Source organism: Parathielavia appendiculata (genome assembly GCF_033297405.1).
Source record: "Parathielavia appendiculata strain CBS 731.68 unplaced genomic scaffold N657scaffold_9, whole genome shotgun sequence".
In the NCBI taxonomy this organism is placed as follows: Eukaryota; Fungi; Ascomycota; class Sordariomycetes; order Sordariales; family Chaetomiaceae; genus Parathielavia; species Parathielavia appendiculata.
Genome location: NW_026944228.1, coordinates 640,782 through 663,025, shown reverse-complemented (window position 1 = coordinate 663,025; position 22,244 = coordinate 640,782). Strand labels below are relative to the sequence as shown.

The 22,244-nt window shown below is 57.2% G+C and overlaps 7 protein-coding genes across 7 annotated transcripts; 4 read left to right on the top strand and 3 right to left on the bottom strand.

Annotated features, from left to right (window-relative positions):
* Window positions 1-146: 146 nt before the first annotated feature.
* Window positions 147-2,537, bottom strand: N657DRAFT_500463 (PLP-dependent transferase). The gene is made up of 3 exons (XM_062787670.1): window positions 1,168-2,537; window positions 986-1,107; window positions 147-930 (listed from the first exon to the last, which is right to left on the bottom strand). The coding sequence occupies exons 1-3, from the start codon at window positions 2,222-2,224 to the stop codon at window positions 409-411; spliced, it is 1,701 nt and encodes a 566-aa protein (XP_062646120.1). The 5' UTR covers window positions 2,225-2,537; the 3' UTR covers window positions 147-408.
* A 1,463-nt stretch (window positions 2,538-4,000) lies between these two features.
* N657DRAFT_500282 (S-adenosyl-L-methionine-dependent methyltransferase) lies at window positions 4,001-5,588 on the top strand. The gene is made up of 8 exons (XM_062787667.1): window positions 4,001-4,201; window positions 4,264-4,283; window positions 4,343-4,402; window positions 4,475-4,494; window positions 4,549-4,816; window positions 4,877-4,888; window positions 4,951-5,401; window positions 5,456-5,588. Exons 1-8 carry the CDS (start codon window positions 4,088-4,090, stop codon window positions 5,543-5,545), a joined length of 1,035 nt encoding a protein of 344 aa, XP_062646119.1. The 5' UTR covers window positions 4,001-4,087; the 3' UTR covers window positions 5,546-5,588.
* Window positions 5,589-6,712: 1,124 nt separating this feature from the next.
* Window positions 6,713-10,445, bottom strand: N657DRAFT_672912 (uncharacterized protein; the record flags this gene model as incomplete). The annotated part of the gene is made up of 8 exons (XM_062795664.1): window positions 6,713-6,783; window positions 6,869-6,892; window positions 6,965-7,484; window positions 7,541-8,000; window positions 8,030-8,746; window positions 8,798-9,261; window positions 9,295-10,179; window positions 10,370-10,445. The coding sequence occupies 8 exons, from the start codon at window positions 10,443-10,445 to the stop codon at window positions 6,741-6,743; spliced, it is 3,189 nt and encodes a 1,062-aa protein (XP_062646118.1). The 3' UTR covers window positions 6,713-6,740.
* Window positions 10,446-10,889: 444 nt separating this feature from the next.
* Window positions 10,890-11,813, top strand: N657DRAFT_500401 (tetrahydrobiopterin biosynthesis enzymes-like protein). Its single transcript, XM_062787669.1, has 2 exons — window positions 10,890-11,049; window positions 11,184-11,813. Exon 2 carries the CDS (start codon window positions 11,184-11,186, stop codon window positions 11,736-11,738), a length of 555 nt encoding a protein of 184 aa, XP_062646117.1. The 5' UTR covers window positions 10,890-11,049; the 3' UTR covers window positions 11,739-11,813.
* A 568-nt stretch (window positions 11,814-12,381) lies between these two features.
* On the top strand, window positions 12,382-14,542 carry N657DRAFT_647033 (uncharacterized protein). Its single transcript, XM_062793240.1, has 4 exons — window positions 12,382-12,401; window positions 12,469-12,485; window positions 12,595-12,705; window positions 12,761-14,542. The coding sequence occupies exons 3-4, from the start codon at window positions 12,613-12,615 to the stop codon at window positions 14,516-14,518; spliced, it is 1,851 nt and encodes a 616-aa protein (XP_062646116.1). The 5' UTR covers window positions 12,382-12,401; window positions 12,469-12,485; window positions 12,595-12,612; the 3' UTR covers window positions 14,519-14,542.
* Window positions 14,543-15,765: 1,223 nt separating this feature from the next.
* N657DRAFT_621703 (cysteine proteinase) lies at window positions 15,766-20,115 on the top strand. Its single transcript, XM_062790629.1, has 7 exons — window positions 15,766-16,096; window positions 16,161-16,900; window positions 16,954-17,055; window positions 17,131-17,343; window positions 17,398-17,465; window positions 17,521-17,657; window positions 17,713-20,115. Exons 1-7 carry the CDS (start codon window positions 15,937-15,939, stop codon window positions 19,893-19,895), a joined length of 3,603 nt encoding a protein of 1,200 aa, XP_062646115.1. The 5' UTR covers window positions 15,766-15,936; the 3' UTR covers window positions 19,896-20,115.
* Window positions 20,116-20,780: 665 nt separating this feature from the next.
* N657DRAFT_664928 (uncharacterized protein) lies at window positions 20,781-22,189 on the bottom strand. Its single transcript, XM_062795268.1, has 2 exons — window positions 21,791-22,189; window positions 20,781-21,662 (listed from the first exon to the last, which is right to left on the bottom strand). The coding sequence occupies exons 1-2, from the start codon at window positions 22,149-22,151 to the stop codon at window positions 21,139-21,141; spliced, it is 885 nt and encodes a 294-aa protein (XP_062646114.1). The 5' UTR covers window positions 22,152-22,189; the 3' UTR covers window positions 20,781-21,138.
* Between the last annotated feature and the right edge of the window lie 55 nt (window positions 22,190-22,244).

Below are 22,244 nucleotides of genomic sequence, written 5' to 3'. Positions count from 1 at the left end.
GCGGCAAAGCGGGAGGGAAGCAGCAGGCAAAGACTAGCGGCGTCAGCAAAACGAAAAAGACAAAGACGACGGCCGACAAGATTTTGAAGAAATACACGGGAGGGTTGGTGGCCAGGACGGAGCAGATGCTGGGCGAACGCGCCGGGCATCTCGAGTTGATCGGCAAAGGGAGGAAGAAGGGCGCCGAAAAGGAGTTCAAGGGCGGGAGCAAGAAGTTCGGGTAGGTGGAAGCTAGAACGGACGGGTTGGGATTGGGACTGTTTGGGGCTTGTTGCGGACGGGTGGTGCGAGAAAATGAGCCCACGATTCATCAATTGGGAGACGGATTGACGACGTCCCAAGGAACACCACAAAGAGAAGAGTGTTTGCTTGGCTTTTCATGGTGGCCTGGACTCGGCCACTGTACGGCTATTGACCCTCTGCGACCTCGGTCAACACCTCCTTAATAACCGCCGCATCCCTCTCGACGTCGGCCCTCCAGCTCCCGACGGCAATGCGCACGGCCTTTCTCCCATCCCACTTCGTCCCGCTGACGAAGATCTTGCCCGTCGCGTTGATCCGGTCGGCCAAAACCTCATTGAGCGCAGGACTCTTGGCTCGGAATAGCACAACGATGTATGTGCTCTCTAACGACGCAGCCTCGCTCGGCAGCCATTCGTAGTGCTCCGAATCTCGCACGAAGGCAGCAATCTCGCGCGCGAGTAGGACCATGCGGCGCAGCATGGCTGCAATTCCTTCCCTACCCTCGCTCAAGAGAACGGCATACACTGGTAGTGCGCGGAAACGGCGGGAATTTTCGATCCCAACGTTCAGCGGACTAAGGATGGCGTTGGAGTCACCGGGAGATGCCAGGTATGCGGCGTTGGGGTTGCTGAAGACTTGTGTAAGGATGGAAGCGTCCCGACAAAGGAAAACACCGTTGTCGTAGGGCTTGGAAGTGGTCAGGGCAGAATTCACAATTGACACACCATGGAAATTGACCCACCACGTTCAAAAGCTTGTGCCCGTCCGCCGCTATGCTGTCGGCCAGCTCCAGCCCTGCAACGTGGGCATGCAAACTGAGGAACTCGTCCGTCTTGGGCAGGGCGCGGGCAAATAGACCGAAGGCTGGAAAACTTATCAATATCCTGCATCCATGAGAAGAGTGGGTAAACACATCATACGAACCCCCATCCACGTGAATCCAAGCCCCATACCGATCCGCCAGGCTCCTCAGCTTGGGCATATCCAAGACGTTCGTCGCGAACCGGCCCGTGTTCACCTCCCCGGCGCTGACAACAACGATACTCACCACACCCTCCCCCTCTGCCCTCGCCAACTCCCTCTCCACCAGATCCAAATCCAGCCTCCACGGTTCCCCCTCCCGCACCGCCCCGACTTCCTTGACGCTCGTATGCCCCAGCCCAAGCACGCTCGCCGCCTTGCTCACCGACGAGTGGCCCATGCTGGTCAGCACCTGGATGCTCTTGATCCCAGCCGCATGAACCGCGGCAAGGAGCCCGGTCTCGGCCACCGTCATTATCTTCTTGTTGGCTACTTGCCCAGCACCGACACCACCACCACCACCATCAGCAGCAGCTGCGGCTGCGAGGCGCCAATTCACCACCGCCTCCCGCCCGCATGCGAGACCCAGGATGTTGCTCGCCGTCGCGCCCGTTGTGAACGTCCTCCCAGGCCAGTCCGTCACTACCCCCGCCTCCTCACCGCTGCTGCTGCCTCTGGTGGCGGTCTGTGTGTCGAGTTGCAAGAGGGAGATGAGCATCCGCAGCGCGGCGTCTTCGATGGCTGTGCTGGCGGAATGCGTCCATGCTGGGTTTGGGTTTTCAGGGTCTGATGATGAAGAAGGAGGGGGAAGGGAGGAAGGGAAATGGACTTGGACGTTTTGGTCGAGCGCCGAGACTAGGTTGTCGGCTGCTTCGGCGATGGGGAGCACGCCGCCCGTTACAAAGCCTAGGTAGCGCGGGGAGAGGGACTGGTGGTTGAGGGCCGGGAGGATGTGCTGGAGAAGGTGGGCGTGGGTTGCGGATGGCCCTAGCGGGAGGAGATAGGACGGGGAGTCCGGGTTGGGCAGGGAGGAGAGGGTGCTGGCGAGGGTTGTGGGGGATGGGAGAATCGGGGTGTTGGAGGAGGTGGTGGCGACGGCATGTCGAAGGTTGGTGTAAGCTTCAAGAAGGAAGTCAGCTTCGGTGTCTGTGGTTGGCGCCGTAGCGGATGGGCGTGCCATGGTCACTGCGGTTTGTCGGAGTGAAGGGGTAAGCAGTGGACGGTTCAGGTTGTTTGTTCGGGTCGTCAATTTTGGACACGTCCAGTCTTGTTGTTTTGTGCCCGGCCACTCGATACGCTACGCCTCGCCGAATCTGGTCTGTTGAAGACGACAGTGAGGGGTAATCATCAACATGCAGGTTGATGCATGTCCAATACGAGTCAGGGAATTGATGAAGCATCAGGCGAACACCCTGGTTCTCTCATCATCACGGTTTCCGATCACAGAACAACGACTGCGACCGGTTTCTAGCGGAGATAGGGCCGGATTGGGAAGGTGCCTAGCTGTGAAAATCTTCCCGAATGACAAGGCGGGACGTGAATCATCGCATGTGCAATCGTGAAAAAGATACGGATACGCAGGTACGGATTAGCAGCCTTGAGCACTTTTCCTGACTTGACTTCCGGTTTGGTAATGGATGATTACTACCTTACGAATCATGGGTATGCAGAATTGAAGGCATATAGCGTAAAAGGACAGAAGAGCGGTATCAACATGGAAGATAATCTAACTTGCGTATAAAAATGCACAAACAAGCAGCGGATGTGGTTCTTTCAACACTGAGTGGTCTTGCTGGCCGCCCAGAAGTCAGGTGAGGGGCGCTGTCCACGCCAACAAATCGATGCTTCTTTTCGTTGCTCCGATCTTGAGGGCCCTGGTTTGTGCTTCTCTCCCGTCCCCCTTGTCCGGCGCCTTCCAGGTCGTGTAAAGCACGGACCGGGCCCCTAAAAAGCATCGCCTGCTGCAGGGACACCTGGAAGAGGCTCGAAAAATTGACCACACAGCTTCTTCCCAAACAGGCCACAGTTCGCAGCAAGTTTCAAAATTCTCAGATTTCATGTATGAGACGAACTGCCGAAAGGGGTGGTTTATTGATATTCATTTTTGCCGACTTGTCCACTAGGTTGTATTTCTGCATTCTGAGGAAAAGGGTTGCTGTCTTGGCTCCGTCCTGAGCAGAAACGGCCCCCATACGAGGAACTGATGAGGGTGCCGCACTCGCTTGCTGCAGGACCACGCCCTTGGATCCAATACAGCGGGTGGCTTCCCCGCCTGAAGTCCGAGTCCCGAGGGCCCGTTTCTCCTGCAACCAAAGTGACACAGAAAGCTCATTTGCATCAACAGGTCATTGGCTCTCAGGAGACATTCGCAGGGTGCACCCACACCATAACCATCCATCATCGGAGATAACCACCAGCCTCCTCACTTTTGCCGACCTCCCGGCCTTTTCTTTCCTCTTCAAGCCACAGGCCTTCCGTGCTCTGTGCGGTAAAGGCGCACGTCGCCGACTACGCTTTCTGTGACCGCCTCGTCAGTTAGCGAGAAACATGCGGCCACTCAGAGGCTCCCGTTTGCCTTGGCGACGCACACCAACTGGAGATCCGAGTCGCCGGTAACATGGAAGTTTGGGGAACCGTGGATGCGCAACCTGCCGGTGGGTTGCATCTTGGCATGCTCCCTCTTCTTTGTCTGGTTCTGGTGTGCTCCCTCGGGCGCCGCATTCGGCATCCCACCCAGACCGCTGGGTCTGCTCTCGGGACCCCGAGCACAAAGACCACAAGGGTGCTCCTGACCCAAACTGCCGGGTTTCTCATCCCGGGCCAATCCCCTTGCTTCACCTCGCAAGTCCCTCCAGATACTGGACCGTAATGTTATACGTGCATCCTCGACTTCTGCGCAATCTCTAGCCCGCCTCACCTAGCTAGATCGAAACGCGAAAGCCGTTGAGTAGGGGCCATCGTAGCCTTGCTTGAATTTCCCGCTCATTCCACTGTGTGCGCAGGGCAGAGTTGCGCCTACGTCGCGGAGTACCGAGCCTTGCCAATGGCACCTCCATCGGGCGTCGCCATGTCCTTCCGCTCGGCTGACCGGGCTCTGGATGACTATCAATTCACCTTCGAATCGTACTTGGACGACTCGGCGCGGATTGAGCCGGATGTAAGTTCCGTGGCACACAAGCATTTGGCCTGAGAAATGCCCGGCGCTGACACAACCATCAGTCAAATGGTCACGATGTATAGTAAGTTTGAGGTCCAGGACCTTTGGCGCATCACACTTAGGCAGCTAACTTGCCATCAGCGACACACAGTCGCTTTCAGACAGCATAGCCAAGTCCAGGCAAGAGCTTGGGAGGACGTAGTAAGTCCTCTGCTCCCGAACGCTCCCAGAGAAAGCTTGATCAGGAAAGGGATCATTGACATTGTTGGACAGCCATTCATATCGCGCGGGGTGTATGTCTTGTTTCGCATCCTGCCGATCCCTCACTGTACGCTGACAGCAGTTAGCCTACCACTTCCCCAACGACGAGCCAGAAAACGAGCGGGCGGAGGAGCAGTACGAGATCATGAAAATGGTCATGGACGGCCGCCTACATCTTTCTCCATTCTCTCGCACTCGTCCTCCACGCAAAGTCCTAGATATTGCCACCGGCACCGGTATTTGGGCCATCGAGATGGGGGACAAATACCCCGAGTCCGAGATCATCGGCACCGACCTCTCACCCATCCAGCCCGCCTTCGTTCCTCCAAACGTCCGCTTCTTCGTTGAGGACTCGTAGGTCCCCCAATCCGCTGTGCCTATCTCTGCTGTTTATGCGCTAACACCAGACTGTAGGTCGGATGATTGGTATGGCTCGCCGACTTGCACCGTCCAGGGGCTCTTGGACACAACAGACTAACGTAACCCAGGGACTATCCAGCCGAGTTTGACTTTATCCACACGCGTTTGACCATCGCCTGCTGGTCAGACATGAAGAGGCAGATCATCCAGCGCGCCTTCGACCACCTCCGACCCGGGGGCTGGCTCGAATGTCAAGAGATTCCCGTCCACATCTACTGCGACGACGGCACCCTGCCCGACGATTACGGATGGCTGCGGTGGGTCAGGGACTTTGAGGCGGTCTCGCAGCTCGCCAACCGGCAAGCAAATACAGGCCCGCAGCTTAAAGAATGGATGCGCGAGGTTGGCTTTGTTGACGTGCAGGAAACTGTGTTTAAAATCCCCCTCAACGGTTGGCCGAAGGACATGCGATTAAAGCATCTTGGCATGATGTGGCAGCGGAACATGCTCGAGGGGTTGAGCGCTTTCAGCCTTGGTCTGTTCAACCGGTTCTTGGGGAAGACGGTTGAGGAAATAGAGGTGAGTAGTAATGAAGGGTTCCACGATATCCTGCCACTAACCCTCCCCCTTCAGCTGTCCTTGGTGGACGTCCGGAAGAGCCTCTTCGATCGCAACGTGCACGCCTACCACAGGTTGTACGTGGTCTGGGGTCGAAAGCCATAAGCCGCCTAGCATTCGTCGATACAGACTGCCGCAGCAACCGGAAATCCATCCACGGACCTCCGTCATCATCACCCATCCCTTTCTCCTAGTGATACCCCTTAACAAGCGACTTGATTTCTTCACTCAGTCCTTCCCGAGCAACTCTTGAAACCCTTTGGCCCCTGAAGACTCGAGGTCGGAAAACCCAAACCCGGGCATCACCGCTCAGAAACAGGAAACGCCTCCTCGCTCGCCTCCTCGCTCGCCGCCCATCTTTGCCAGGATCAGGCACCAAAAGGAGTAGCCTTGTACCTGGCGCCCGTTCACCAGTCACCGCTGCCTCCATCCATGTCCCTATCCAGCCCGGCAACTAAGCACCCCCGATCCTCACTCCGCTCCCCTTTCGTCTCTTTCCGAGATTGTAATCCAAGCCCGGCTCCAGACCCATCACTAGTGCGAGAAATGTGAGAGGGATGAGACGGTAGGGCGAATAGCAACCTACCTCCCCGTCGCTCTACGAAGCGTGTGCAGCGTCCTTCCCCGAACTCGATGGAGGGACGCCACCGGTAATCCACGGCCGTCAAGCGGTAAAAACACGGGTGTCGATCCTTCCGTCGCTGTTGGATGAAAGCGGCCGGCGCGCTTTTGTTGCGGGGTGGTAGCCGTTTAGTTGAGACAATTAGGGGGAAAGGCGGAGGCCATCGGCGGGTGCCTCGCTGGTGGCGCGGAAGTCTGGTCGGAGAAGTGACCGCCTTCTTTAGTGTCAAGTGTCCTCACGGGACGACTGCCAGAAAGTATAAAGAAATCAGAGTATTCAGAATGAAAAGGAGGGAAGAAGATAAAAGGAAACGTCCACAAAAAGCTCACCGTCCAACTCTAGTTACCACGCAACTGAGGGGTGGGCAGCTACGGAAACCTCACGGGTTTTGCTCCGAGATGGATCTGACCTCACGCCACTACGCGGCGGTGAGCTCACCCGCTTACACCTCAGTAAACCGCTGCGGCAACTGGGAAGCGGGTGCTAGTTTGAGAATTGGATCTCCTATTTCTAGCTCTGAGCTGGAGGGTGAGTTGGATGAAAGGACGGAAGGACGGAAGGTGTGGCGGAGCGACGGCGGAGACGAGAGTTTCCAGTGCCAAACGGGGCGAGACGCGCGGCTTGAGATCAGGCAGGGTGTATTATCACATGGTAGAGACGGATGGACTGTCTAACAGGTCACGACCCCTGAGAATAGACCAGGAACTCTAGCCCACTGGAGCTGAACCCGACATCACCATGTCGGTTATCGAAGTCTATTTCTTGTCCCCGGCCAATGAGCATATCCAAATTGCCGCACTTCTTACCAGGAGCCACGGGCTTGACGCAGTCTGTGCCATAAACAACATACCCCTAGCCCTTGCCTATGCGCCCCCAAAGACCAAAAGACTTTGAATACTGACTTTGCCAAAGTCACGCCGGCGCAGCAAATCCTGGCCACGGTGGACAGGAACTCAGCAACCACCATGGCGCTGACATTCTCGGCGGCGACGCCGGCTTCACCCAACAGCCGCAAGACCGCGCACAGCGTCTGGCCCGTCGCGAGGACATCATCCACTACCAGCACCGACGCGCCACTGGGAATCGCATCCCGGTCCATCTCGATACGCTTCTTGGGGCGACTGGACGCCGAAGCTGAAATATGCGAGGGGGATCTGTCGACGGAAACGGTCGGCGGGGGCAGCTTGCCGGCTTCGCGGATCAGCACCAGGGGAACATTGACCCGCACGGCCAGCGCCGTTGCGAATACGAAACCACCGGCTTCGCAGCACACCACCCTATCGATCTTGTTCCAGTCACTGGAGAAATGCTGCTCCAGGAGAGACGTGCACAGGGTGAGCCCGGCCGGCCGCTGGGCTATGTCGAGCACATGGCAGAACTCAATGCCGGGGCTTGGGAAGTCGGGGATTGGGCGCACCATGGCTGCCAGCCGCCGCAGGTCGTTGTGGAGAAAGGGAACGAGGTGCTGCTCGGCAAACGTAACGGCCGCCCTGTTCCCGTCGCGTCATTATTGAAGATGTAACTGGTATGGTAATCCGAGCTAGGCCTTGAAGTCGGCATGGCATTGCTTTCCTTGCTGTCACCAACGGGCCCATCTTTACCGTCCATCTGAGAACCGCGCCCCGTCCTTTCGCTAATCTGAACGCGAACATCGAGCAGTCTGCTATCCGGCACCAGATACGAAAAGGCCGCGACCGGCGCCTCGTCCCTCATTCCGGTGATGAACAGAACATCAACATCCGCGGCGGCGTACACCGCATTCATAAAATGCTCCTCTGGCAGCCGGGGACGCTGCTGTACCTGACTCTCCCAGAAGGCGGTCAGAGAAGGCCGTTGTTGATCTTTGTAAGCACGGTCTCGTAGCAGACGGTCCACGTCGGCACCTGTGGCGGCGGCGTATTCGCGCTTAGTCGCTTCGCTGATGACCACTGAGCGCACCTTAAGGCCTTTTTCGGCTAGACAGAGACCCAGATGTCGGCGCAGTAGTCCTTCCCGACACCGCTTGCGCCCGTAACCAGCACGATGAGCTTCGGTTCCATGGGTATTCTCGGAAGCGGGCAAGCAGAAGCCAGCACATTTCGTGGGTCCGACTTGCGCTTAAGACGGGCCAGACGCGGGAGATTCGGTCCAAACGCGCTGGCAGCCAGCGCGGTATCCCGAGGATCGGGTCCGAGGTCAGCGCTGTAAGCGCCGCGGCTCACGGGCAGCAACTTCCCCCCAACCTTGTAGACCCAATCCACGGCAGCTTGGGCGATCTCGAACCGTTCCTGACTCCGGGGCCAGACGCCTGCTATTGTGCAGGCAAAGTCCCAGTCTCGACAGCCAAAGGCGGTGGCGTCTGCTCCCACGTCGCCGACTGCTCCGCCGCCCTGAGCCAAATAGAGGTAGCTGAGTGGTGTAGGACGGGCCTCGATGGCCGCCACCAAGATGTCGGCGATGCTGTTGGCTTCTCCGATGTCGTTCAGGAACAAACTTCGCTTGAAAGACGACGGTTTTTCGCAGCCATGATTCATCTCGGACACGTACATCTTGGTGTCGAACACGCCGACACCATCCACGGTCACGCAGCTTGTTTGCGGTCCCAAGACAGCTGACATAGAGACGGATGCGGTTGTCGGCGTTTCAACACCGGCACCAGCCGTCAACATTTTCAGCATGGTCACGCCTAGTCGTAGCTGGTCGCCCTGCTAGTGCAGATAAACATCTGCTGAACAGTTCCGGGGTAGTTCTCGCACGACAAACTTGCCAACTTGGCGGAGCTTGTGCCGCGCCTCAAGAACGTCACCCAGCGGGACAAGCCATTTTCGGATCAAATATTTCGGAGCCGCATACGTTTTGAAAACCACATCGATCACGATGCCAAAGTTGGTGCCGGCGCCCTTGATGGCCCATAATAGGTCGAGGTCACTCGGACTCGCGGCACCAGTATAAACCGATTGAAACTCGTCCGGCAGGCAGCCCACGCTTCGAATCTCGCCAGAAGCTAGGCCAACGACCTTGGCATTAACAATGGCATCGCATGCAAGTCCGTGCAGCCTGGCCAGGTGCCCAATACCGCCCTGCAACCAAGACCCGGCACCCACGCTGGGCCGAGCGCCCAAAGGCACAGCCAGCCTGTCGCCCATGGCAGCCCGGACAATGTCACCCGTGGTGGAGGCGGCGGGGGCATGGACGAGACGAGAACTGTACTCCTCCTCATCTGGGATCATCATCCCCACATGAAGGAACTCACCCATGTCGATCGCCACGACATGAGGCCAGAGGCAGTGGCCGCTGTGACCCCCGCCAATGACAGTCAAGCCAACACCGTGCCTCAGCGCCCACCGGACACACTCCTGCACCTGCCAGCCACCTGTCGGCCTCACGATTGCAGCGGGACAGCGCAATCGCGCTTCGGAGTTCTTGACCGGCTTCTCCGTCAAGCGCGAAGGCACCTTTACCGTTAGCTCGCCCAGCGCTGTTGCAGCGTGTCGGGTGAAGGATGCCATGACCATGCCGGGCGCCCTGAACACGAGCTGGTCCTGACCTTCTCCTCCTGCTCCTTCTCCTTCTTCTTGGTGAGCTGATGCACCGGCCTCACTGCAACCGCGGCGGCCCAAAACGCGGCAGACATCGCGCCACCCCGCTGCCGTAGCCTCGTCCGGCGCAGCGAAGCCAGCCATGAAAGCTGCGAAGCAATCCAATCTCTCGTCGTCGTCACTTGGCACACGGATAACGCCGCCGCCGGGCAAGAGCACCGTCCGGCGTGCCACCAAGCCGTCCAGGTACAGGCCCTCACGGTGCAGCAGCACCAGCAATCCATCACGCTCCACGAGCATCTCCAGCGCACGTTGGATAACGTTGCGGTCGGGCTCGGGATTCGGGCCGTACAAGCCGTGGTTGCAAAGGAGAATGAGGTCGAATTTGCTGTCGCCGTCGACGCCAGCAATGCCGCTGTCTGTGCCAATATCAAAGGCAGGTGCCTCCCCAAACGCAGTTCCAGATATAGCGGGTGTGCTCTCCAGACAAGGGAGCGGAGGCTCGGCCTGGGAGGTGGAGAGCCATCCTCGCAGGCTCGCGGCGAACAAGCCGTTGGGTACGAGGGCGCTGTATCTCGTGACTTTGCGTCTCAGGCGGTCTGGCAGGTATCCGAGTACAGTCTTCGGGCCCGGTGCAATTTCCAATGCCGAGACACGAAGCCTCGAGTCGAAGAGGGAAGTGAGTAGCTCAGAGAGTTGGGGGATGACGGAGTCGTGATAACGTGTCCATCCCTGGGCCCCCCGCCAGGACCTCTAATCCGCTGCTGTACTCCGCGTCAGACAACGGACGTCCTGGAGACGATGACGCCGTCGCCGTGGTGGCCTTTTGCTCGAGGGCCTGCTTCAGGGTGCCAAGAAAGGCCATTGGAGCTGCAACTTGCGAGTGACTGGTATGAGTCGTAGAAGAAAAGGGAGACGGCTGGGGAGATGCTGGCCTTACTGTTCTTGAGCGGCCAGGGGAAGGCAGCACAAACGACGAAACCGGGTGCTTGCGAGGTTATGTTGGACCGTTGAAGCGCTGGCAGCGTAGTGACCCGTGTGTGCGATGCCAACACCCGCTCCTGACACGAAGGACAGCTGTGAGGTTGCGGGTTTGTGAGGCTTTGTTCGCATGCCACGCATTTCAAACCTTCAAGTCGGTTTGTCATATGACTCCAGCTTGTTTTGGAACCTGTCGTGAGTGTTCGGTCCCTGACTCAGAGTTGCAAGCTTGCAAACTTGAGGGTCTCTCCGCAACATCCTCAGTGACACGCGAGGAAGGAGGCGAGATGAGAAGACATTCGCCCCCAAAGGGAGGACGACGGTGGTGAGAATGATTGGAGCAAGCGGTGACATCGCAGGAGCAAGGCTGCCAACGGCCCGGAAGACAATTCAGGATCCTGGAACTCAAGGTATTCGCTGAAAATGGACGGAAAAGGGGGGAAACTCGGCAAGTCCAGGACTGGACGTTGATGGTCTGAGGCGACCAGGTACGTTTTCGATGATCCAACTTCCCCGTTCGACAGCGACGTATATGCATGTGGTCGCTCGTCCAAGAGTAGGCAATCCAACTGCGGCGAGACTTTACAAACCAGCTGAACAAAGACCCCAACCCCCCGACAAGATGCGTGAGGTGGTGAAGACCATCCTCGAATGCATCGGCGAAGACCCTGATCGACCGGGACTTGTCGACACACCCGAATGCTACGTCAAGGCGATGCTGTGCTTAACCAAAGGCTACGAGCAAAACGTCCGGGATATCGCCAAGGAGGCCATCTTCAACGTGAAGCACAACGAGATGGTAAAATCAAGGATATTGATGTCTTCAGCATTTGTGAGCACCACCTGTTGCTGTTCACGGGAAAGATGCACATCGGCCACATCCCTGACAACTGGGTCATTCGGCCTCTCGAAGCTGCCCCAGATTGCCGAGGTGTTCAGCCGGCGCCTGCAGTTCCAGGAGAATTTGACCAAGGAGGGCGCAAACGCCATCATGGAGGTTCTCAAGCCACAGGACGTGGCCGTGATTATGAAATCCAGCCATTTGTGTTATGGCAATGCGGGTGGTGGAGAAAGCGACGGTAGCTACCATCACGAGCTGCGTGCTGGGCTGTTTTGGGGCGGAGGAGAAGACGAGAAAGGAGTTTCTGGGTCTGATAGACCTCAACAGGTGAAGTGAAAGCGGCAGATGTGTGGTTCGAGACTTCAAACCCACACAGGGAAAAGGGAGGTGGTCGGGGTCGAATGTAGCTAGGGTTGAGTCAGCATGCAGGAATTCAAACCTCTTTTCAATTGAGGAATATGGTAGACGAACAATCGTCAGCAACTTTAAAGCTGCTTCCCTCTAGAGACGGGTTGTGCCGCTCCATTGATCGCTCGAAATTCTACAGGAGAAAAAGATGGTGACAGGAGGATTGTTGGGAAATACGAAGACGGAGTAAGGTAGCTCCGTTTACAACCACCACTTGAGGCAAGCGCCGATTACTTTCGGAAGTGAACGATAAGATACTACGGACGTATTGTAATAGCATGCTGATGAATTTGGAAATTTTGGAATCCCTGCCCCCCGCCCCCTAAACCCCGGTTCCCATGTGGGACAGTCGCGTGGATCGACACAGACTGTGGCCCGCCCCAAACCTCGGATCATCACACAAAGGCGAACATTCAGACTTGTGCTTCTCTTGTAACTTTTTATCGGAGGACAGCCTAAAACACCGCGGCACCACTATGTCCTCGGCATTAAGCAAGCGTCAGCAGGCGCGCAACGAAAAGGCCCTGCAAGACCTGCTCCACAGCGTCCCTGGAAACAACTTTTGCGCCGACTGTCAAGCACGGAATCCTGGTAATTGACCCTCCCGCAACCTCTATCTGGAACCATCGAGGGACTGACTGAGCCTCGTCGTCACCAGGTTGGGCATCATGGAGCGTACGCCTTTCCCTTTGAGTAGTCCCACCGAAAACAGCGAATATGAAGAGCCGGTGTATCGACATTCGCCGACGACGTACAGTGCTGACGCTGATTTGGAGACTTGCAGTTGGGTATCTTCCTGTGCATGCGATGCGCCACCATCCACCGCAAATTGGGCACCCACGTGTCCAAGGTGAAGTCACTGAGTATGGATAGCTGGACAAACGAGCAGGTCGACGTATGTCCCAGCGAACCCTTCGTGTAGGAAGCGTCACGCTGATGCCCCGTCAAAGAACATGAGGAAGGTCGGCAACGTTGTCTCGAACAAATTGTACAACCCGGAAGGCAAAAAGCCACCCGTCCCGATCGATGTCGACGAGGCCGATAGCGCAATGGAACGATTCATCCGCCAAAAGTATGTCAACCGCACCCTCTCGGCCAGCAAGAGGAAACCCGGAAGCAGCGACTCGGACGAGACTCCACCTCCCCTTCCTCCCAAGACGCCGAGTCGGTTCGGCCTCCGATCCGCCTCTTCAATATTTCCGCTTGGATCCAAGGCCAAGAAAGCGAGCGGTCTTGAGCCGACCAGCCCTCAAAGCTCACCACCTCAGCCATCGCTTCGAAACAAATCCTCAGGAGTGTTTGGCGTGAGCCTCGAGCGCGATCGGGCAGATGGAGAAGACACGGAGCGGAAACTCGCCAAACTCCGAGACATGGGCTTTATGAATGACCACAGGAATTCCGTGGTGCTGAAAAGTGTGAACGGCAATCTGGAGAGAGCAGTAGAGGCATTGGTGCGGTTAGGGGAGGGGCCCGGGAAGGCGGCAACACTTGCGCCTGCGAGGGCTTCGACGATGCCGATTACTCGAAGCCTAACCCCGGGAGCCAACACGGACGCCTCTCGTGCTCGGCCGATAAGTCCGGCAAGCACTAATCCCTTCGACATGCTTGACACGCCGCCCCCGCCACAACCGCTGTCCTCGCAGTCAACCGGCACGTTACAGACCAAGAACCCTTACCTCTCGACGAATCCGTTTGGCGCGCCCCAGCAGGCACCTTCTGCGTTGGACTTGGCCTTCCAAAATATATCCCTGGCGCCACCATCTCAGCCGTTGTTTCCGCATCATACGGGTGGCTTAACCCAACAACAGACTATCCAGACGGTGTACCAACAACCCATGACACCTCCGCTGACTGCCTCGCTGCCTCCTGGAGTGCAGGGCTACCCTGCTATGAGTATCAATGGCAGTCACACATACCCGCAGCCGCAATCGAGCATGTCTAGCTATAATCCCTTCTTTCCGGCCCAGTTGCAACAACAGCCGCTGTCCATCAACACAGCGCAGTTCGGCGGCAGCATCAGCAGCAACCCCTTCACACGGTCCCCGACCAGGATCCAGTCACCGACCCTCTCACAAATTCCCGAGCAAACACAGCAAAACTTTTACGCGCAGCCCGTGCAACCGGTGCAACCCCAGGCGACGAACCCGTTTTCCAACCAAATGACGCACCCGGCAGAGCAGTTTGCCAGCCCGATGCAGATGCAGATGCAGATGCCGCAGCAGATGGGCCTCGCTCCACAAATGACCGGCTACATGCAGCAGCAGCAGCAGCAGCCGCGGCCAGATAAAGCCTCAATAATGGCCTTGTACAACAAACACCAACCATCCCCCGCCCAAACCCCGTTTCAGACCCAGGACAGTGGGCAGACCACCCTAGCCCAGACGCCCAATTCGCTGTTCCCACCTCAACACCTTTTCCAGCAGCAACAACAACACCAGCAGCAGCAGGTCCAGCAGGTTGAGCGGGTTCAGCAACAGTCGACGCCGATAAGTCCCGCGCCGATGAGCAAGAACCCGTTTGTCAGTTCGGCGGCGGCGGCTGCTGCTGCTGCTGCTGCAGGAGGAGGGGGGCAGCCGGGACGGCTAGCGGAGTCAACGCCGAAACACAATGTCAGCCGGGAGAGTATGATGGCGGTCGGGCTGGAGTGGTCGAATGGGCGGCACAGCCCGGACGCGTTTGCCAGTCTGAGTGCGAGGGACACGCGTTGATTGTTTTTTTTTGGGGGGGGGGGGCTACCTTAGGTATTATTGTACGTACCTTGCGTGGGAGGAAGGTGTCACATTCTGAGCAAAGGGGGAGTTTATTGATTCACTGTATTTATGTATCAACGTGTAGCTGTAGGCGGGCGGTACTTCTGCGCAAGGAGGTTTCGTGTATATACGATGTGTTGGCTGTGCTCGGTGCCTTCGGGCGCTGTGGGTGTTTGGGTATATCAATGGGTTTTGCTATGGTTTCTGACATCAGGACCTTGAAAAGGACAGGGTCGATTTGTAAATGGGATCTTACTTCAGCAATCGGATGTCAAAGGCGAAGAATGATGCTGTGGTCTCTTCTTGACGATCGACAGTTTGACATTCTCATCAGCCAAGTATTACTGATCCCGTCCCCAACGTTTTCACGACAGATCAGGATACTCTACTCCATACCAGCACTCGTCGAACGGATTACGGAACTTGACAGCGTCAGCGATGATCGTCTTACAGTCCCCCCTTGGAATTGTCGTTAGCTTGTGACTTCCGGTAGGTCAAAGTAGAAACCGTGAAAGCCAATAGGCTATCAGCGCGATAGCCGGGCCCCAAAATCCGAGTGCGTTGGCTGGTTAGAAACCCCAGATCATAACTGCCAAAAAAAGGGAAGTCTGGTGGGGTGAAGAAGAATGCTAACAATAATTCAAGCCAGGTATGAACTGTAGTTACGCCCAGCCTTTCCCAAGCATTCGTGGATTCCTAATGAGGCAATCTCATCAATTGTGTACCAAACCTGTGCCCTTCGGGTGCTCTTCAGCCCTACGTTACCTGCCAGTCACAGAGTTGAACCGCACCGCTTCACAATGCATCCGCTAACGAAAGGGCATATCAAGCTTGGGAGACCCCCTCAGTTGCCTGCGTGGGAATGGATGGGGCTTGCCTGACCGTACGCCTTTTCTACCTTCTTTCCGCTAGCCCTGGCAGAGAACCATTGAGGGCTGCGACGTGGCCTATCGGGAAAGGCGTATCTTCACCGGATTTCGCGAGGATGGGGAATTGGAAAGCTGACTGTTGTTGTTGTCCGCTGACTGCGTGCATGTACGGATAGAAACGTCGCTGCCTGCTTGCCAGGGCCGGGTTCGGGAGGGGCGCCCGGTGGCCTTGTGTAGGTGAGGTAGCCAATGATTGTATGCATTGCTCGCTGGAACCCTGTGCTGAGCTGCAGCCCGCAGGATGCAACATGCGGGGAGATGGAATACAAAATCATTATGAGAACCCCTTGTTGTGGCCATGAGGCTGAGTCTTTTTCCCTTTTTCTGTTCTGGCTCATTTTACTCATTTGGAGGCGGTGAGGCGGAGGTGAACAACCATACAGTATAGTAACTCTGGCACTTGTACACACGATTTGAGACCCTCTGTTGATTCGCCACGATATCGCCATGTCTGAGTATGACGACGGCCCCGGCGACGGGCCGGGTGAGGGTAGGCCCATGATGGCCCAGAGGCCCATTCTCATGGGCAACTTGGCGCACGTTCAGCTGCCTCCACAGAAGAAGCTCGACGAGTTCTGGAACAAATTCTCCGTTTTCAGAGGGAAGGGTAAGTCAAGCACACCATCAGACATAGAACACCGGAGCCGAATTGCTAACATCTCCTCCCCAAGCAACAACCATCCTCCCCCGCAACGAGCTCGCCTCGCGCGTGGCCAAGCGCTCGGCGGCCAAGGACCTCGCCGGCGGCAGCACCAAGACGACCACGACGTCGTACGAGGAGGCCGCCGCCCTGTGCCGCGCAAAGGTCGACCAGATCGTCGCCGAGTGCCGCCGTGTCAACCAAAAGTACCGCGACCCGCACTTCGACCTCGACTTTGACCTGCGCTCCGGCACCCGCGACTGCCTCGAGTCGCTCAGCAACGTCAAGGCCGACTACTCGTCCGACGACGAAGATGGGCACTCAAGGTGCCCGTCCCGCTCGAGGTCGAGGTCGCGGTCCCGGTCCCGGAGCAGACGGCGGGGCGCTGCGCGAGCGAGGTTGCTACTACGTGGGTGGCCTGGGGATGCCGGTGGTGTCGATGCGGGTATCTGCGCGGATGGTCCTTCCAAGAAAGAGATTCGCAAAGGAACCAAGGACGGGCGATGGCCGGGGAGCGACTTCTCCCCGCGGTCGGTCAAGAGGATTGGGGAGATCTTTGACGATCCCAAGTTCTATGTGGACGGACCGACCGCAAACGATGTCCGCCAGGGACGCGACGGCGACTGCTGGCTCATGGCAGCGCTTTGCACGCTCAGCAACAAGCCGGGACTGATCGAGCGGGTTTGCGTTGCCCGGAATGAAGCCGTCGGTGTGTACGGGTTTGTATTTCATCGGGACGGCGAGTGGATCAGTGAGATTATTGATGACAAGGTGTGTCTGTTCCTTCGCTGGGTCGAACAGAGCTAACTGCCTTGGGAACGTAGCTGTACCTGATTAAGCCCGATTACGATGAGCGGCGCATGGGCTTCGACATCAACAGGGAACGCGCCCTGTGGGAGGACATCGACCGCCCAGACTCAGAGGAGGTACGGCCGAGCAAAGCATATCTTCCTCTAACATGAGTCCTTTTAGAGAATTACTAACACGGACCCCTCACTCAGAAATATAGACGAGCTTACCAGTCGAACTCAGAGGCACTCTATTTTGCCCAGTGTGAGAACAAGAACGAGACGTGGCTTCCACTGCTGGAGAAGGCGTATGCCAAAGCCCATGGAGACTATGCTGCCATCGAGGGCGGGTACACTGGCGAGGGCATTGAAGATTTGACCGGCGGTGTCACCACCGAATTGTTCACGAGTGATATCCTTGACAAGGTGGGTTCCTGGGCTGTGGTTCGTAGCAAAACGGACAGCTGACAGCCGGGATAGGAGCTCTTCTGGCAGGAGCTCATGAAGGTCAACAAGGACTTTCTGTTTGGCTGCTCTACTGGCCATTGGTGAGTTCATGTTCAGACGCCCCTATTTTCGTTCGGCACTGACAGGCTGGACCAGGGGCCTTGGCTATGGAGAAAGGAAGGGCATCTACGAAGGGCATGCATACTCGGTTATGCGGGCCGTCGAAATGGACGGCGAGCGGCTCCTTCTGCTGAAGAACCCATGGGGCAAAGGCGAATGGACTGGCGCATGGAGTATGTCTTTCTTCCTGCACCAAGGATCAATTTATGCTGACGGGACTACCGCTAGGCGACGGCTCCAAAGAATGGACTCCGGAGTGGCAGATCAAGCTGAACCATCGCTTTGGCGATGACGGAGCATTCTGGATCTCGTACAAGGACCTGCTGCGCAAGTACCAGACCTTCGATCGCACCAGACTTTTTGGGCCAGAATGGAAAATCAACTCCATGTGGACGACGCTGAACGTCTCATGGGCCCGGGAGTACCACGACACCAAGTTCTGCTTCACGCTGGCCAAACCAGGGCCCGTGGTCATCGTCCTCTCCCAGCTCGACGACCGTTATTTTCGAGGCCTGGAGGGCGAATACGTCTTCGGCCTGGGCTTCCGAGTACACAAAGCCGGCGAAGACGACTACATTGTCCGCACTTACACCACGTACCGCATGAACCGCTCGTGCAACGTCGAGCTTGACCTCGACGCCGGCGAGTATACGGTTCTGATCAGAATCGAGGCCGATCGCGTCAAGGGAATCCTGCCACCCGAGGAGGTGGTGCGCCGGAACGTGAAGAAACGCCGCGACAAGCTGCTCCGCATCGGCCTGGCCTACGATCTGGCCCACAGCAAAGCCAGGATCGTCGAGACGGCCGAGGAGAAGGCTGCGCGCGAAGCGTACGTCAAGCGCAAGAAGGAGAAGCAGCGCAAGGCCATCCGAAAGGCTGTCATGAACTCGAGGGAGAAGAACAACTACGTCAAACGCAAGGAGTGGTTCGCCAATCGGAAGGAACAGGCCTGGCAGAAGGAGCTGCAGAAAAGACGGGCTGCCAAGCGCGAGGCCAAGCGCGAGGCCAAGCGGAAGGCTGCCGAGGAAGAGGCGAAATGGCGGCGGGAGGAAGCACGTGGGCATGCAGAGCAGACGAACAAGACGGAGGGGCCAGGGCCGGAAAAGGAGCAGCCAGCAACTGAAGGGAGCCAGCCTCCCAAGGGTTCGGACGGCAGGACCACGGTCGAAGAAATGAAGGAAACGACGGCTGAAGAAGAGACAAGGGCCGAAGGCAACGACGAGAAGAAGGAACAGGCGGAACCTGAGGCCCAGGCCGATGCAACTGGAACAGCTGGGCCAGAGAAAACGGCAGCTGAGCCCAAGCAAGACGAGGCACAACCCAAGGATGAGACCGTTGAGCAGGCGGCGTCAACAAACGCCACAGAGAAGACATTGTCGGTTTCAAGCGCGGAGACACCCGCCTCGGGACCTGCTGAAGCCAAACCAAAAGGTGGAGCCCCTGAAGCAGCAGAGAACGGGAAGCATACATCTCCTTCAGAACCAGCACCGGCCGTGGCAGAACTAGGGGGTTTGGAGTCTGCAAAGAACCCCTCAGAAGCATCACCTGAAGTCGCCGAGAAGCCCTCACCGGATGTTGCAACCAAGGATGAGCAAACTCCCGCCGAGATTGCACCAGGCAGCCGCCCCAACGCCCACTTCGAACAGAAAATCAGGAATGCCCTCGAGGTAGTTACTAGCGTCAAAAAGGAGCTCGAGGGCCTCCTGGGCGAGAGCCCAGGCCACCCCCCACAAGCAGTAGATGCGGGCAACGGGCCCGAGGTAGAGGCCATGCCCGGCGCATACCTTGACGCTCCCGGAGCATACCCTCCGCGTCACCTGCCCGGTGCATATCCTCCTCAACCCCACGGTCCGCCCGGCCCGCCCGGCCCTTCTAGTTCCATTGGCGGTTCCCGACGCCTCGGCCCCCTATTCCGCAGCGGCGGCAGACCAGAATGCGAATCCGAATCCGACTCCGATGTCGACGACGACGGATCCGACCTCTGCAGCATCCGCAGCGTCTCGGACCTGTCGGAGCGCGAGCTCGACTACATCGTCGAGGGCGAAGAGCGCGAGGCGGCGGCGGCAAGGGCCGAGGTGCAGCGCCGCGGCATCCCCAACGGCCCGCTGCCGCCGCAGCTGCAGCCGCAAGACGAGTTTGAGCGCGACCCGTGGAATGCGGTCGCGGTCGTCGGGCTGCGGATATATTACAAGGTCGCGGAGGAGGATAAGGACGTGGATGGGTTGGTTAAGTTGAGGGTTGTAAGGCCTAATTGTTGGGAGTTGAGTAATGATGAGGAGGAGGAGGAAGGGGATGGCGACGGGGGAGTGGGAGAGGATGGGGAGGGTGGGAAGGAAGAGGGCTCGGATGAGACGCAGGTATTGGATGTGGATGATAGTGCTAAAGATGCTACTGTGAAGGTAGAGGGTTGATTGACGGGATGGATGTCCGGCTGGATATGGGAGGATATTTGGTTTTGGGTACTCCGCTCAGCTTTGGGAGGCCATTGTATACGGCGTATGTCAAAGTCTTATATACCTGCATTCCTTTCCACACTCATTGCGAGCATCTAAAGCTTGGACACACCCATCTCCTCAAGGTGCCTCAGGAGCGCAAAGTATGGGTATGGAATTGCATCTTAGATGGTCTGGTCTCTTTTGCCATATGTATTTTAAACCGACTTTGGGCCGCAGGAGCCCACAGCGGTAGAAGAAGCCGCTAACACAATTGCAGTTTGGACGGGAGGGACTGCCGACACGGACAGAGTCATAGAGGAGGCCTGGAGAGAGAGGTGGCTCAAGGAACGAGACGGCCGGACAGCAACGAGGCCCGCAGATGACCTTGACCACCAGCACGAGACTCTGTTCCAAGACAAAACCCTAAGGAGACACGACGGCCTCAGCAGAGCGAAGAGTTCACTGTTGATCCAGATTCGAACCGGGGCCATAGGCCTTCGGGCTTTCTTATTCGAAAGGAGAGTCCCAAGAGTCCCAGAGGTACTGACGCCTATATGCGAGTGTGGAGAGGGGCGAGAGACTGTCGAACACCTTGTGATGTGGTGTTTGGCCCCACCGTTGACTCGAAGATGGGAGAGAGCCGAGGTCAGAACGCGAAGGGACATTTATTCTGTTCTACAGGGAATCAGTCCCAAAGCTGCACGGCTAACGGGGAGGATCCTGGACTGGCTGATGGACTCGGGGAAACTGCCGATGTACGGTCTGGCCAGGAGGCTGGAGCTGGAGCTCGCAGTCTGATACCCTTTCCTTCGAAGGCCAAGAGGCCTTCCCACTTTGTATTTGCAGGATCGCACACTGATCGTTTCCTTGATTGTCGATATGGGTTTTTCACCCGGCCCACGAGCGCGCGGTTTTCCTGTATAGTAAGTTGTTGAAGGTCCGGCACGCCCTAGGGCACAGCGGTGTAGGAATAATAATATTTTAAACCGACCATAGACATGAGAGATGTTCGAACAGAACATGTTCCCCCTTCCCTCCATTTTGAAGAATTGTGTTACCGGGTATCACCGCAAACCAGACTCCAACCACAGTTGACAGAACCAATCCACGAGGCCTCCCTTCACCGGTTTAACGCCTTCACCGGTGACCTGTAATCCACAACAAAAGTTGAACATGACACGTTCCCCCCAACTTCCAGGGACAAAACCAAGAAACGTCCTCAAAACATCTCCAACAGCAGTCCAAGCTTTCGCTGCTCATCCATCTCCACATCTTCCACTTCACCCCCTTGCCGTTCCAAAACCAAACGGCCCGCGCCGTCAGACTCGCCGCCATCACCCCCAATCCCCCGTCCGCTGCCCTGCTCCTTGAGCTTCCCGACCCTTGCCCCCACTCGGGCAAGCAGCATCCTCATCCGATGCAGCTCGGCCTCGACGGCGCCGTTGCGCGTGACCAAGTTCTCTTGCACGCCGTCCAAGCCCCCTCCATCATCATCAGCGGTTGTTGCAGGAGCAGCAGCAGCAGCAGAAGAAGAAGAAGGTAAAGAAGTAGATGGAGAAAACGGCTCGAGAAGCGCTTGCATCCGCCGCAGCCGCGCCACGCGCGCAGAGGCGTGCTGTTTCCGCTCGGCGAGGGCGTGCAGCTTGGCGGCGAGCTCGGCGTAGCGCTTTGCTTCGAGGGGGTTAGAAGACGATGAGGAGGGGTTCCATTGCAGTGGGAGGGTGGCGATTACGGACGGGTCGGCTGACGGGCATGTATTAGTTATCTTTCATGGATTTTCCTCGATCAAGGGGAACGTGGGGAACATAGAGATAATGACTGAGAAAGGCTGGTGTGGATGAGGTCGGTAACTCATATGAGATGTGACATACCCAGATCGGCACCTAGGTTCAGGGCCTCGGCTGTCTCATCATCATCTTCCTCGTCCCCCTCTCCATGGCCCCGTCCGGCACTGGTCGCTGCCTCTGCTGCATTCCAATAGAGCCGGTCGATCTGCTCTGCCACATGACGCGTAGCCTGTGGTGCGTAGACACGTCGAGAGTGTTGCTGCAGGCGGTGGTTCAGTTTGAAGAGGGCGTCGTCAATGGCTTTCTCTGGGAGGACATTCTCATTGTTGTTGTTGTTGTTGGAGTGCCAGGCGCGGGTCGGGGTGACAGGTTGTGAGAGGAGGCGCGTCTGGGCTGTGAGAAAGGATTGTTTGAGGGAGAGGACTGTTGGCGGGTCTGGGGTCATTATGGGTTCTAATCCTGTCCACCTGGTAGTTACCTGAGTTGAGTGGTGTGTAAGGGAGTGAAAGTGATGAATGAGATGATATTACTACTGTAC

Excerpts from the sequence above, each read along its gene's own strand:
- N657DRAFT_664928 (XM_062795268.1), bottom strand. The coding sequence starts at position 22,151 with ATGACCCCAGACCCGCCAACAGTCCTCTCCCTCAAACAATCCTTTCTC. Across the intron at positions 21,663-21,790 it reads GAACCTAGGTGCCGATCTGG|CCGACCCGTCCGTAATCGCC; the intron begins GTATGTCACATC and ends CATGCCCGTCAG.
- N657DRAFT_621703 (XM_062790629.1), top strand. The coding sequence starts at position 15,937 with ATGTCTGAGTATGACGACGGCCCCGGCGACGGGCCGGGTGAGGGTAGG. Across the intron at positions 17,056-17,130 it reads ACCGCCCAGACTCAGAGGAG|AAATATAGACGAGCTTACCA; the intron begins GTACGGCCGAGC and ends CCCCTCACTCAG. Across the intron at positions 17,344-17,397 it reads CGAGTGATATCCTTGACAAG|GAGCTCTTCTGGCAGGAGCT; the intron begins GTGGGTTCCTGG and ends CAGCCGGGATAG.
- N657DRAFT_647033 (XM_062793240.1), top strand. The coding sequence starts at position 12,613 with ATGCGATGCGCCACCATCCACCGCAAATTGGGCACCCACGTGTCCAAG. Across the intron at positions 12,706-12,760 it reads GGACAAACGAGCAGGTCGAC|AACATGAGGAAGGTCGGCAA; the intron begins GTATGTCCCAGC and ends GCCCCGTCAAAG.
- N657DRAFT_500401 (XM_062787669.1), top strand. The coding sequence starts at position 11,184 with ATGCGTGAGGTGGTGAAGACCATCCTCGAATGCATCGGCGAAGACCCT.
- N657DRAFT_500282 (XM_062787667.1), top strand. The coding sequence starts at position 4,088 with ATGGCACCTCCATCGGGCGTCGCCATGTCCTTCCGCTCGGCTGACCGG. Across the intron at positions 4,202-4,263 it reads CGGCGCGGATTGAGCCGGAT|TCAAATGGTCACGATGTATA; the intron begins GTAAGTTCCGTG and ends CACAACCATCAG. Across the intron at positions 5,402-5,455 it reads AGACGGTTGAGGAAATAGAG|CTGTCCTTGGTGGACGTCCG; the intron begins GTGAGTAGTAAT and ends CTCCCCCTTCAG.
- N657DRAFT_500463 (XM_062787670.1), bottom strand. The coding sequence starts at position 2,224 with ATGGCACGCCCATCCGCTACGGCGCCAACCACAGACACCGAAGCTGAC. Across the intron at positions 1,108-1,167 it reads TTGGATTCACGTGGATGGGG|CCTTCGGTCTATTTGCCCGC; the intron begins GTTCGTATGATG and ends TAAGTTTTCCAG. Across the intron at positions 931-985 it reads GGCACAAGCTTTTGAACGTG|CCCTACGACAACGGTGTTTT; the intron begins GTGGGTCAATTT and ends ACCACTTCCAAG.